Source organism: Papaver somniferum, chromosome 2 (genome assembly GCF_003573695.1).
Source record: "Papaver somniferum cultivar HN1 chromosome 2, ASM357369v1, whole genome shotgun sequence".
Lineage (NCBI taxonomy): Eukaryota > Viridiplantae > Streptophyta > Magnoliopsida > Ranunculales > Papaveraceae > Papaver > Papaver somniferum.
In genome coordinates, this window is record NC_039359.1 from 206,153,879 (window position 1) to 206,169,278 (window position 15,400).

Below are 15,400 nucleotides of genomic sequence, written 5' to 3' on the forward strand. Positions count from 1 at the left end.
GACTTGCCCAAGTTCTTGCAGCCGCTGAAACGTGCGTACGGTTTGATGCTACGGAAAGACCTGTTATAGCAGATGTTGTAACTACACCTTCACATATACCGTCACAAACTTAAGGAGAAGCATGGTGTATAATCGAAGCTGATAGAGCCAAAATGTATCCAGCAAGGCCAAAATGAGACTACAAAAGTATAAAAATTAATTGAATAGAAAAACGGTGACAGATCCTCCAGTGACTCAATTATTTTTTCTGATGAATAGAGAACTGGACTATAAACAAAACTCAATAGACAAAATGGTAAATAAAAAAACTCTAGCTTAATTCTACTGTAGTGTCCATCCAAGAAGGTGGTGGAAGTATAGTTGGCAATGGGTTTAGAACAAACGGGAAGAAGATACGATAGCGATAAGTTGAATGCATGCCGGCCAAGAAAGAAGGGAGAGAGAGCTCTTCGTATCTTTTGGTTCGAGTGTGGAACGCCCAAACACAATTGTTGTAACTAAGAAAAACAACATCTTTGTCGACTGGATTGAAACATAATACATGCACTGCCATTAAAGCTTCTTCCCCATCTTGTTCTTCTTCTACAATCATCCCTTCATCTTCTTCTTCCACATTCATCCCTTCATCTTCTTCTTGTTGTTCTTCTTGTTCGGATTCAACTTCGTAAGATTTGTTACTCATTTCTGCAAAAATATCATGTAAGTCGATATCTTTGTGAAGCAAACACCATTTGTTATCCTCGAGCACCCAAACACTCAAAGTCCTCTGGTTTCTCATAATTCTAGCATAACAAAGCAACCCTTCTGATTCCCCAAGACAATGAGTGTGGTCCTTATCATATCGTAACTCTTCCATATAACTATCACCCCACTGCAGGTCAGGCAAGTCAATCAATGTACACCGGCAGCTACCAGTGTCACCATTGTTGTTCAGATCGTAAACCACGATTCTACTTCTGCCTTCCATCCAATACAAAACCTCACTCCGAGTAACAACTGGGGTTTGAATATGTGCGACATCAAAAATGATATCTGCAGGACAAAAAACATCATAGACATACCATTCACCCAAATCCGAAGAAAAAATCTCAATCTTGAATTTGTTCCCGTTTACTCCAGATTGTGGGATACGCACAACCTTATAACAACTTGTGCAACCCAGCCATGTCGACGTAACAGACTCACAGATAAAACCATGATTAACCCATGTACTCATCGTAGGTGGTGGTGGAAGCATAACCCATTCCTCAGTCAGTGGATTACAAACATAATAAATCATTGGACCAACTAAATTCGCAATACACAATACCAAACCATTACTAGAACTTAACAAAAACTCATTAGGTTTCGGATTCAAGAAATCAAAAGAAAACCCATCTTGATTACCAAGTATAAACTGAGGCTTCAAAGTATTTGAATGCGAAAATAAGAATAGTTTCTTAAAACGGTAACCATAAGATAGATTATGATCTTTGTGTGTACCAATACTATGATATATAATCCATGGTAGAGACTTGTTATATCTATTGAACTGAATCCATTTGTTAATGAAACTAGGGTTCGTCAGAAGATATAACCATACCTTTGAAACAGACCTGAATATATAGATTGAATTGAGTGGAAGATAGAGGAATATTGCTAGGTAGATGTCTTCTGTTATGAAATCTGTGTTTTGGGTTTTGATAGAAGCAGAATAGGAACAAGAAGAAGTATTGATCATCATATTTGATTTTGGTGATCGGAAATTAGGGTAGTGGGATTGGATTCGGAGGAGGTGCATGTAACTTTACATTAGCTTCAGCTTGACTACCGAGAATATAGATGGAAAGAATTACAGAAAATTGCCACGTGAAAATTGAGCGCCACCGAAGGCAACTGTTTTTAACACGTGGGTAATGATCAACCAAAGTCTTAGGCCACTTGGCACTTGCCAATAGCTGTTAGACTCCATGGTGCAGCCAGCAGAAAAACAGATTTCTCAATTAAACACAAGACTTTACTATCCCCAGCAATCAAGAATCAAGAAAATGACACTTTCAAACACAATGAATCCCACCAACTTGGAATTCTAAGATCACCAAGTGTTTTCAAGTGAAAATAATTGAAAAAAACTAGTTAACAAGTATTGCGGAATCTAGTCTAGTAATCCCAGGCTCATATACACCTCAATTGCGGAACAAGATAATATGTTTTTACAAGAAATGATAGATGGCTTAGACTTCATTTCTGCAAATACATCCTGGTGCAGCAAACACCAGTTCTCCAATTGGAGCAAAAATCTAAAATCCCATTACATCAGCTGTGAGCAACTGTCGTATAGATTATTTGCACCACTGGATCCTGAAACGATAAGACAACCACCAAAAGAGTGGCAAAGCAACAGCCAGAAACGCAACCTGTACACTCAACCACTAATGAAAATCTAAGGCTAATGCATCAAAGATCCCAAAAGATCAAAATCAACCAACTACACAGCACTTAAAGAAACAGGGAAAAGGGGGCATAGGAAGTAGTCAACACAACATTTTTGAGGAAGAAAAATAAATAAATTCCATGCACCAGATGATATCTATTTCAAGTGAATCTTTTATATACAAGAAACAAGTTGAAGGCTATAATAAAAAGAAATTACTAGCATAATATATATTCAGTAAGTGCAGCTACAGAGTATCCAGTTCCCTGCCAGTCAAAAAATACTCTGATGCATATTGTACTCCCTAAAAGGCTAAATCAATTGAGAGACATCTGACATCAAGAAATAAGACTCCTTGAGCATCTGTGAAAAATATTCCATCTCCTCTTACACTTCAGCAACGCAATAAAACAGCAGTTGTGACACGTGACTTGCTAAGTTACCTTCCTATCCAGGTATAAGGGACAGACGATGTAAACCCCTTGAGAATAACAACTGCAATCCCAGATGAAAGCATAAAACTTAAGATTCTGAATCCACCAAAGGTGGATGTACATATCCTAACCAAAGTATCGGATCCATTCTAGCTAGTATATCCTCTTAGGAGAGATGGTAACCAGGTATTATCGGGGAAGAAAACATCAGTCCTACAAGCAACGAATGCTCAAAGTCCTAAATGTTCTCTCAGTTCTAGCGCAACAGATAAACCTTAATTTGTTAGTCACAGAGACGCGACTGTGATTGTTATTGTAACAAATATAAGAAATATCATTACCACCTGATCCTGATAAGAAAAGCCAGTTGAGGAGGAAAAAAAAACAGCTGAAGCACCTCGAACACACACACAAACTAACACATAATGCACAACCAAAACAGAGAAAGGGACAATTAGAATAGGGACATAATTGAGAGATAATCAGGCAGTTCTGTTTCATCCTGCATACGGATTCATCATGTGTAGATACAGTATATAAGATACCCTACCTTTCAAATATTCTACATTTCTACTGCAATATGATCCCTAGCTACTATGCCAGATGACAAATCTAGTTCCATGCACTAAATGATAAATCTATTTCAAGTGAATTTTTTATGCACAAGAGAATAAGGAGCAGGTTAACAAATATGTATTCCTTGTTTTGCTCCATTCAATCAATCGAAACTTGCCTACAAAGAGATGTGTATTCTTTCAGCTAGTTGTGATTCAGCTGCCCAAAGATTCACCAGTGTAGCTACAGGACATCCAATCCCTTGCCAGTTAAATATTCTCATGCACTACACTCCCAAAATGCTATAAATATGAGAGGTATCCAAAATAAGACTGTACTCAAGTTTAATATGATTTGACAACTCCACAGTCACTACGACACTTTAGAAGAAGTGAGATACCTAAATCTTGAAAAGAGATATTTCGTTGATTCAGGAAGCCGTAAAATGTAAGGTTTGTGAACATCTGTTTTTTACTTTTTATTTCACTCAACATTAAATTATATTTATATTCAATGTAATCTACAATTGGTCTTTACTTTTCATTCTAATACTAATTTTGTAGGATAGGAAGAAATACACTTGGCAAACTCAGTTTATATGAACAGAATTTCACTTCTGACAAAGGGTGTTTGGAAACTAGAATGCTCACGAAGGATGTCTCTAATTTGAAAGAAACCTAACATAAAAAAACCATTCAAAAGGGGGGTACATGAAAATAAGAAAATAAAAGGAAAATAGCACTAATGCAGAATATCATAGTAATATAGCTTGTAGGTTGAGTTCTGACAGTGAATATGGAATTAGTAATATCTAACACAAATAAAATTGGATAGACTATAACATAACAGCAGAGAAATTCCATGCAAGTGAAAGTATGATAATTTTCAGGTTTCTTAACTGAATAAAACCAATAACTCAAAGTCTCTCTCTCCCTTGAATGTAACGGTAACTAGTATACTACTTAAGTATCTGTTGAAACAAGAAATATGACAATACGCACCTGCACTCTCGCTTTCATATTTGAACATCCAACATTGAGGTGTCTGACCAAGAGACTAGAGGAAGTACTGACGGCCTTGGCTTTATGGCTCACCAAGACACTAGTGGAAGTATTGTCGGCCTTGGCTTTAAAACAAATGTTAAGATACCCAAATAAGAACCTGAAAGATTGCTACCCAAGAAAGACGGATGAGAAAGTTGTTCATATCCCCCGTTTCTGATGTTGTAAGCCAAAATGTGCTTCTTGTAGCTAATTATAACCACATTTTTGTCAACCGGATTGAAACCTATAACCTGAATATCTCTATCATCAATTGGACTTTCTCCTCCAATCAACATAGATTCCATTTGTGCTAACATGTCGTAAAATTTGATATCCTTGTGCAACAAATACCAGTTCTCTTCAAGTACCCAAACACTCAAACTCCTCTCTGTATGTTTGAAAATAGCATAACAAATCAATACTTCTGATTCCCCTAGACATTGATGAACATACCTATTTTTTTTCTCGGTAGATAGATAAAAACACCAGTTCTCATTATCCATGTGTTGGTCAGGCAAATTAATCAATTTACATTCACTGCCACAAGTTGGATAGTTGTTAATTCCATTAGTACAGAAAGCTAGAATTTTGTTCAATCCCTTTTTCATCCAGTAAAAAAAACGCCATTATGGGCAACATAATTGTCATGAATGGAGCATCCCTGAATAGCACCATGAGGACGTAAAACATTATAGACATTCCATTTACCCAACGCAGAAGAGAATATATCAATTTTAAATGTTGCTCCATCATCAACACGAATAACCTTAAAACTCGTAGAAGTTAGTGATGATTCACATGTGAAACCAGTGTGAACAATGATTGCATCTCTTGGTGGTGGTGGGAGTGAAACCCATTTCTTAGTGAGTGGATTACAAACATAATAATTGTTCTGACTAGAATGATCAGTTGTGCATAGAACCAACCCATTATTAGACCCAATAATGTATAAATTCGTATTCTTCAATTCATGTTTTTGATTAACGAATCTAAGAGAGAACCCGCTAACACTTTGATGATAACATATAAATTGTGAATTCAACTTAGGACATGATAAGGTGAAACTTCCTGTCGCCAATGAGGCAGTAGGGTTTGGTTTTGCTAAACTAGTACCATGAATCAACATCCATAACGAGTAATTGAGTTTATACCATTTGTTAATGAAGTGAGGGTTTGAAAGAATTGATAACCATACCTTGGAAACACACTTAAATTTGAAGATTTCAGTAAGAGGAAGACGAAGACAGAATTCAAACCACACATCATCTGCTATACTGTCATTCATCATTTTCATTGTTGATTTGATTTTGTTGATTCAATTTCTTCCTCCCAGCAGACAAGAATTACGGCATCCTCTTGTCAATCTCACTCGCTGACTCGCACTGAAGAGAGAGGGAAATTGGGATAAGACCGAAATGAATATGACATTTCTGCCCTCTAAAGCTAAGGACTTTTCATTTGTGGGAATGTTATAAACATAAAATACCCCTGCTATCCATGGGTACGTCACAAATATCCTTATCAGTCTTTACAAATACCCCGAATGTCATAAATAAAATTACGAACAAAAACATAAGAACTATGATTTTGGGCATACCAAAATCTTCCAAGGCATACTGAATGAAGACAAAAAAAGTTGTGAAATAGCAAAATCAGATAACCCCTTAACCCAATTTTTTTTAATGGCAAATCTTCCCTTTATGTATTAGTGTTAATAATCTTGATTAGTGATTAAATATTTTTTTTAGTGATTAAAATAATTTTCAGAATTATAAGAGTTGTTTAGATGAAAAATTTGAGGAAAAAAAAATCAAAGTTTTGGTTTGGTTAAGAAGGAGAGAAAGAGAAGGAGAAAGTGAGAAAATTTTAATTCTTGATTCAATGGAGGATGAGGAGGGTCATCATTCATCTAAAAAACCTAGGAAAATACATATCAACTACAACAATGATCCAGAAATGGCTGCTTTCTTAGATTATGAGAATGATTTTACACAAACTCAAACACAAGCTCAAACTCAAACACAAACTCAAGATGATGATTTTTATGAGCCAACTCCAGATGATGAAGACATTGATGACGAACCCAATGCTTCTAATACACAGGTACACTTATATCCTATACTTAATCTCACTTCTATAGCTCTCAATTATCAAAAGTTAGGTTTTCTGAATCATGATTCGGCGAAACAGATTGAGGTTCGGCTCACATCTATGAGCGGAATCTGCCAATTGATGAACGGTTCGGCTTACTGAATATGTTTACTGCATGCGCCGAACCTATAATTTCCAATTCCAACCCTTTTGCTAGACACTAGTTCGGCTTATATGAAAGTTTCATAGTAAGCCGAACAACATCCTGAATAGCCCGGAATGGAATCATTACTAATTCGGCTTATATATCCAAAATCGTATGTGCCGAACATAATTTTTTAATTTCTGGGTTGAAATATTGTTACTGGTTCAGCACATATGGAGAATATCGTATCAGCCGAAACCTCTTATGTTCAAGGTTCGACACATAATATGATTATCGTCTGAGCCGAACATGAGTTTGTTAATTTTTGGGTTAAAATATTGTTCGTGGTTCGGCACATATTGAGGATATCGTATAAGCCAAAACCTGTAAATGTTTATAGTTCGGCACATAATGTGATTATCGAATGCGCCGAACCTTGTTATTATATTCCCTTTCTAGTGTTTAACCTTGTGATATTCTTTGTAGATCGTGCTTGGACCCATGGAAAATCAACCTGATCCAGTAGACATAATTCACGAGGATTCCAAGGATCACTTCCAAAATGATTTGGTATGTAAGAACCTTTTGTTTACCTTAATGTTGTCGGAATATTCCAAAGTTTTTCTTACAAATTACTTGTTTTGGAATGAACGTAGATATGGAAAACTAAACCAGAAGTTCTGGATTGGCTTGAGGAACACACGATGAAGATAAATTGTGTACTAGTTAAAGGACAACAAAGTCGATGGGATCGGTTTGAAATGATTTGTGAGCGTAGTGGAACCGGCGCTAGCAAGGTTAAAAAGGGTACTGTATACATTGGGAAGACCGGGAGAAAGAATAGGACGAAGACGAAGAAAATAAATTGCCCTTTCAAGATCGTTTTCAACCTCAAGAATAAGTCCATGAACAAAGAAGATCAATATTGGATAATGAATAAAGATATGGATTGTCGTCATAACCACCAACGTCCCAAAGACCTTCATGAATAAAGATATGGATTGCGAAAGTAGCGCGACTCAAACCCGACGAGATGCTAGAAGTGGATAAAATGACACGAGCACGTTTGCCACCTTCTAGGATTCTTAGCAAATTGAAGGAGGACAACAAGAATAACAAGTCGACTATGCAAACTATCTACAATGCAAGACAAAAGATTAGAAGACTCAATTTGCAAGGTAGGATGGTGATGCAACAAGTAATGTGGTTAGGGGTGAAGAATAACTACGCTTGCCAAAAGAAGTTGGATGACTTCGGTCAAGTCACACACCTTTTCCTTGCCCACCCGGAATGCGCCCAATTGGCTCTATGCTTCCCACAAGTTATTATATTGGATTGCACGTACAAGACTAATAAATATGAGATGTCGTTGATGAACATTGTGGGGCATACTTCGACAAAGGCACCGTTCACCGTGGCTTTTTGTTTCATGAAAAACGAGAAGAAAGAGAATTATGTTTGGGGGTTTAAACAATTGAAGTTAATCTTCCGGGAGGGTGCTCTTCCTAAAGTGTTCTACGATCAAGATTCATCGTTGATGTATGCTATTAAGAAGGTATTTCCGGATGCATTCAATTTTCTTTGTACGTTTCACATATGCTGCAATGTTAGGAAAAAATGTCAACCGATAATTCAACCACTTAAGTTGAAAGAATTAGAGAATATTGCTAAGCTACCGTTGGAGACACCAGTAAAGAAAAAGAAAGAATTCTTGAAAGCATATGAACATAATGAGATGTTGTGGGCTTCTTTCCAAGTCGAATGGGAAGATTTGATATGGTCAATCACCGAGGATGTCTATGAAGAAAATTTTAAAATGCTTATTAAGCATTGGAATACCGCCTACCCCGATGTCATTACTTACTTGGTCAAAGATGTGTTGGAACCTAATAAGAAAGGTCCGTGAGTTGTTTCACAAATCGGCACAAACACTTCGACAACCAAGCCACAAGTATGGTAGAGTCGGCTCATTATCGGTTGAAGAAGAACCTTTTTGGTTGTGTTGACACTTTTGTCACGGTTTTTGATGCAATTGATGAATATTTCAAAAGTGATGATGTTGTGAGAATTAAAACCGCGTTCGAGCATGACCTTATGTTTAGACACAAGAATTATGGTACTAATTGGCTACGGAATTAACTTATAGAGTCTCCCATCTATGCATCGACTTGTTGATGAAAGAAGTGGATTTGATTAAGACATTAGGCGCCACCTTGGAGGAAGAGTGTGTTTGTACAATGAAGAAATCTATGGGACTTCCATGCCCCATGACCTACTTCGGTACAAGGATGGTATCATACCATTTGAGGATATTGATCATTTTTGGAAACAATTAAGCTTCGATCCTCTCCCAACCGAAGACGATGAGGATGATCTAGAGATATGGGACACGACAAATGGGAAAAAATTGGCGGAGATGTATAGGAATATGTCCCGACCTCAAAAGAAATTCCTATGGGACAACATGATGCCGGTCATGTATCCTTTCACCCAAGAAAATATTTTGGAACCGGAGAAGAGTGACCCGAAAGGTAGGAAGAGTAAGAAAATGAATAATTTTCAAACTAGACAAGCCAACAAGGAACTATTGGCTAATAAAAGGAATCCATCCGGCGTTGAGTACCATGATGCAAGGTTTGAAAAGGCAAATAAAGAAATTGAGAAGTTGATGAAGGAGGAAGAAGTCAAAGTTCCAAAAAAACGAGGTCGTCCGAGTATTCAAAAATCGGAAACAAGTAACAAAGAGGTGAATGATAATGATTGTCCGTCACAAGCTAAGGATAGTAAAGAGGATGTCAAGGGGAAGGCTAAGATGTATCCTTCACAAACTAAGATAAAGGAGAAAAGGACCGTACATGAAATTGGTAGGATGAGAGGACCCAAAAGAGATAAGTCCGGTAAGTATATGAGGCCTATCAATTTTATATACGATAACTACTTGGAAGATCTATCGCCAATAATTCATGAGCATATTATAGCAATGGACGACGTGCAAGGCGATGGAAATTGTGGTTATTACGTCACGGCGGAACAACTTGGTCCTTTTATGGAAGGGAATAATCCGGTGCCCCCTGAAAATGAAGTGAACTATATTCGGCAACGATTGTTACAAACCCTACGTAAAAACAAAGAATTCTATAAGACAATGATGAGAACAGGTCCAAGAAAAGATGCAGGGGTGGCAGCGGAGTACGTTGCATTCGAACGTCATTTGCATGGGGATTTTATCATTACCGAAGAACATTGGATGGCAATGCCCATTTGTGGGTTTTTAATAGCGGAGACATTCAATTGCGTCGTACATTGTTTCGCATGGAAGGGTAGTAGCTTTACTTACGCGCCTCCAACAAAACCTTGCAATGATGGTGTAAAGGATATAAGACTTGTTCTTGGATTTGTTCAAAATTGTCATTTTATCGGCCTCAAACTTAGACCTGGTTGCCCATTACCACCCTTAATGAGTGCAGCCTTTTGGCCTAGATTTGAAAATAATTTTGCGATGGATTGGTGTGCAAATTATGCGATGGAAATGGATATTTGGAAATCTTTGCATGTGCAGCCTCTGAATAATGATTTTTTGTGGGTTGTAGTAATGAGGTTCAAACTCTCGGACTTGTGAAGGATATTTTTTTAGAAAATAAATATATATACAAATATTGACAAATTGGTAGAGAGTTACTGGGACTAAGGACTTGGCCAATTCTCATGCATATGGTACATTTTATTTATCCTTAACAATTATCGCTCAAAATATAAAATGTACGGACTCTTAGTTTGCCAATATAGATTCTCAGAATATTAGTTATAAATCGTAAGCATGGGACATCAAACATTTAAGCAAGCATGCCGCATCAAATAAAATGATAACTAATTAATCAAAATCATTTTTCAATTTTAAATCAATGTAAAAGTCATAAAAAGAATAAATTAAATTTACCAGAATGAAGAAAATCGCCTCCTCCGTTGTCCCAATGTTGGGTTTAGCTCATCATGGTGAAATACCTCTCAAAATATTTTATTAAGCTCAATTGGTATTTACAAGAAGAGAAAACAATGAAACAGGAAATCTGCAACAGCGCATTTGCGTTACAGATCGACTGTTTCAAGTCTCAACTGTTATGCTGAAGATAATCGTTACAAATCTAAAGATAAATGTTGCAAACGAGGATGAAGAAACTGTTACAATTAGATAAATGTTGCAATCCAGTTGAAGAAACTGTTACAACCTGTTAAAGAAACTGTTACGACGGATGAATAAACCGTCGCCGTTTCCCTGTTCTTCACGCGCAGCAGAAGCAGCAGCAACAAAGTTCTGAAAACTCTTGATTCACGCCTCTTGAGCTCTCCTCTCGACCCCAAACTCTCGACCCCCTTCTCTGTGATAATAGTAACCTATTTATACTCCTAAGCCTCATTTAATCTCGCCATATTCCTCAAAAATCTTCACAGTGAAGAAAATTATTTTTTGAGAATAATTTCTTATTTCTTTCTCTGTGTACGTTAATTTCCTTGAAAATCTTCAGAAACTGATTGATACGCAACCTAGGAAAGTATCTGGTCTTAACTCCACAACCATGCAGCATCTTTTACGTGATTTTCTTTCCAAAAATGAAACCGATATTCTTCTCTCCTGTTTTGATCGGGAATTGATTTTCTGGCCAAAGTTGATCAATCCCAACCACCATAATATCTTCTTATACTCGTATCACATATACCCATTAAGTTTCAGCTCTTTAATCTCCCAACAGATCCATCAAAATCTCGAACGAAATTCTGCCAGGGAAGAAGAAAAATTTCCCGCCAAAAAAAAAGAATTTGAATTTTGTTGAAGACCTTCCCCTATCCAGTTCAGGGGTGCAAATAGAAAGTGGGGTTGAAATAGACTTCTTGGTGTGGAAATAACCAAAACATGGGTGCCTTTAGTAATTTTTCTGGGATGTTTTCCGCACTTTTTCGAGGTTCCTCCGGGGTATTTCTGGGGTACTTCCGGTCCACTTCTGGGGCGCTTCCGGTATACTATCAACGGAGGTCCAAATGCCACATTTTTGAGCCCATTTCGCCGCAAGGGATTATTTCTCTAATAATTCCTACAAAGACATAAAAGAACACAATTAATACAAAATTGAGCACTAACAATACATACAATAGAGACATATTAGACACATAAATGCGTCTATCAACACCCCCAAACTTATTATTTGCTAGTCCTCGAGCAAATTTATTCTAGAAAGGAAAATCATTTGAACCCCTAGGTGGCCCTAGTGGCGGAGTGTTGTCTCCGGAGGGTTTACCAGAGGTGTACCCACAAAACCTTTTACTCCATACCCTAGCTATCTACGTAGAACCTTGGAAGGCACTAAAGAATCTCCTTGGTTGGCATACTTATTCACTACAGGAGGAAGTACCCTGATGCGAAATTCCAATTATTGTACACGAGTTTGCACTCAAGCACACTAAAATTCATATATAAGTGACAGAACTCTACTCAGATAGTTGCACTATGGACATCATATTCGGAGTCAAACTAATCACATGGAAAGATTAAGAGATGGATATAGAAAAACATAGATGGTTTTGATGTTTACTAAGTGAACGGCGTTTCCCATATCTGTCTGAAGGCCTCCGCCAAAATGAACCTATCCTAATGGATTGAGATACTAGTCTGACTAATATCAACACACTGGCATATACAAGGGTACCAGTGGTCGATAACCTAACTCTAGGTCAACACAACTGGCATATACAAGGGTACCAGTGGTCGACTTTATTGAATTTATTCCTTTTGGTTAAATGGTCTGGTCTCAAATTTTTATTTTTTTTCAACATTTTTTTTTTCAACATTTTTTTTTTGGTAACTCAATCACTCTAATTCATCCTAGCATTGGTAACAACTTGAATCTTGGGCCCCACCTATCACTTAGAGAAACATGGTTTAAAAATAAAATAAAATAAAAATAGAAGTGAAAAGGACTCAACGAGATATGGTGAAACTATCATGTTATTTCTAACACCTGAGCTCTGTGCTTTTATGAATAGACTCTTTAGATGTTTCCGTCTATTCAGATTGGTTCCTCAACTCCTACAAACAAAATGCTTCCATCCACTTAGATTGGTTAGTGCCATCCTAAATACGCATAAATTTCTAGGCTCTGGAGTTTATTTATTGCAACTAAAAAGTTTCTCCCATACCCCCAAACTTAAATCTAACGTTGTCCTCAATGTTCTAAAGATGAAACTAAAAGCATGAACAAGGAGAAACTGTTACCATTTGAAGCAAAAGAGATAAGGAAGGATATTACCGTGTCGCAAGAATATTGGGTTACCTCCCAAGAAGTGCTAAGTTTAAAGTCTTCAGCCCGACTTAGGAAAGGATTTGTCAACTCGAACCATAAAGTAACAGTCGAAATAACTGTGGGTCTTCAAAACGAAATAGAGCTGACCAAAGGAAACTAGAATAACCCAAGAAAGTGAACAAGTATAGCATGCCCTTATCTAGTTTCCTGATTAAGATATTTCTATCTAATTGTGGTTCAGGTTCAGGTTCTATGAAAGGGTCTAAATAAAATATTTTCCTCGGATGCATTTCCTCATAGGTTGGATCCAAATTATTAGGTCCTAGAGTCTGGAAAAACTCAAATAAGAACTTAGAATCACAAAATAATAATAACCTAAATAACTGAGGATCCTCTAAGTCAATCAGGTTTGACTTACATAATTGACCACAGTGAGAGTAGTGGTCATTCTTAAGCAAATGTGTCGATTCTAATTTCCTAAGGCATTTAGGTTTAGTCTCACAACTTAATATTCAACACATTTGAAATATATATGTTCCCACATTTGGAAGAAAACTATTTGGTGGGAAAACAAAATCAATCTTGGTATTATTGCCTGGGTTAACCACATCAACCAGAGGATGGGTTTCTAACAGTTGAAACTCTTGTTGGATATCATTAGGTTCTGGAAAACGAGTATGAAGATAATCTTGTAAGATGGTTGAGGCATTGATGTCAAGTCCCAAGTGAGGGACCTTACTAAGAGTTAAAGCACATGGAGGTTGATACTCACCCCCAAACTTAGAGTTTTCAGTGTTTCTAGATAGACTAGTCACAACTTCCCTAATTTGTAGGTCATCGGATTCTTGAAAATGGGCCATTGATTCTTATAAGTTGTAATCTTGCGGTGCATCCTCACTCATCTCTACGAGTTCATCTAAGACTATAGTTTCTAAATTGTATGACTCTAAAACAGTATTCTCAGGATAAACCGGTTCCTCTAAACCTTTCTTGGTTTCGTAAACATGACATACTACATCGTCTGAAACGGGGGTATCTCTGGTCAAATCCTCGTCCTTTTGAATAGGTGAATAATTTTTAAAATTATTAGGATCTGAACCAGAAATAATATAATCATTATAAGGCTCAATTGGGATAACAAATTCCTGATCACTATTCCCACACATTTTCGATTCTTCATCAGCACTATCTTCATCATCATAATATAATTTTTGACATATAATAATTCTCAATCTTTGTTCCAAACTAAGCGGTCTATTTTTATAATACTTCTCGTAGATCGTTAGAGGTGATTCATCGCTAACCGTTGGAACATCCCAATGTCGTTTCCCTTGCATATATTCACCAAGAGTCATTTTCGAAGACGTCTCTTGATAACGAGAATTTCTACACATATATTCTCGTAACGTCATCTCAGGTGGCGTCTCCTGAAAAAGATTCATCACCGAGGAAATAAAAACTACAGAGGAATTCTACACAATCACAAACAAGGCCGACTCGACCAACTCAAACCTATAAAATCTAGCAAACAAAAAGCATGATGGCTCCACTTAGATTGTTTCTAGACCAGCTTCTATCTTTCGAAAGGGAATTCGTTGCAATTTGAGCACACCCATCTGGAATCAATCCGAGTCAAAGTAAGTTGAATAGAGGCGTGGGAAGCTTAGTAGAGCTTTGATACCCAAGGCCTCACCGCATTAGGCGGCGCAGTCACGCATTCAACTCACAGAAACCATCATGAACTTTGAAGTGTGCTTAAAGAGCAACCAATATTTTTCGAACGAGTTTCCTATTAAGCTCGTTACCCTATCGGTCTCGTTCTATTCCCAATTTTAAAGCTTAGGTTCGCGTTCGGTTTCGTTTTCCTAAGGCGGGCAAGAAGGGAGCGGTGATGAAATCCGAACCCTTATCTTGTATTGGCCAGGCCTTGCCCTTTACTAGGAATTTAAAAACAGTCTAAATTCGTCCTCAATCAATGAATCACCTTAAGGAATACAGTAACTCGCTTACAGGAGATTCTCGAGTGTTTCGATTGGACTTACCTCCCGTACCAGACGGGCGATGAACCGTTGTCGTCGACTCGGGCCACGACTCCTATGCCGTGTGCGAAACCGAGGGGCCGAGACGATATAGTAATCGTCGTCCTTCCCTGCAAGCAGTTTGTATTTAATTTTTTTTTTTAATTTATAACCCTTCCGTAGGGTTTTAAAAATAATGTCCAACGTTCAATGTCCGGAAAAAAAATGTCCAAAAATAAAAGATTACAAAAGTAAAAACCTTAATTACAGTTTCTAAAAAAAAAAATTAATAATAAAAAAAAATATCTAAAAAATAATAATAAAAAAAAGTCCTTCATCTTCTTTCCGTTTTTTTGCTTTAAGCTTTGCACCTAGTCTTTATGAAATCGCCAAAAAATCTTTGACAAC

The 15,400-nt window shown here is 37.1% G+C and overlaps 2 protein-coding genes across 2 annotated transcripts; both read right to left on the minus strand.

Moving 5' to 3' along the window:
• Window positions 1–310: 310 nt before the first annotated feature.
• Window positions 311–4,523, minus strand: LOC113352649. Its single transcript, XM_026596448.1, has 2 exons — window positions 4,404–4,523; window positions 311–1,032 (listed from the first exon to the last, which is right to left on the minus strand). Exons 1-2 carry the CDS (start codon window positions 4,429–4,431, stop codon window positions 311–313), a joined length of 750 nt encoding a protein of 249 aa, XP_026452233.1. The 5' UTR covers window positions 4,432–4,523.
• LOC113350327 (F-box protein At5g07610-like) lies at window positions 4,148–5,865 on the minus strand. The gene has a single exon (XM_026594440.1). It carries the CDS (start codon window positions 5,737–5,739, stop codon window positions 5,050–5,052), a length of 690 nt encoding a protein of 229 aa, XP_026450225.1. The 5' UTR covers window positions 5,740–5,865; the 3' UTR covers window positions 4,148–5,049.
• Between the last annotated feature and the right edge of the window lie 9,535 nt (window positions 5,866–15,400).

What these genes read in the sequence shown, in the direction of transcription:
- LOC113352649 (XM_026596448.1), bottom strand. Translation starts at nt 4,431, where the DNA reads ATGTTCAAATATGAAAGCGAGAGTGCAG. An exon ending in ATATGAAAGCGAGAGTGCAG is followed by an intron (nt 1,033 to 4,403) that starts GTGCGTATTGTC and finishes TTTGTCCTGCAG; the next exon opens with ATATCATTTTTGATGTCGCA.
- LOC113350327 (XM_026594440.1), bottom strand. Translation starts at nt 5,739, where the DNA reads ATGAAAATGATGAATGACAGTATAGCAGATGATGTGTGGTTTGAATTC.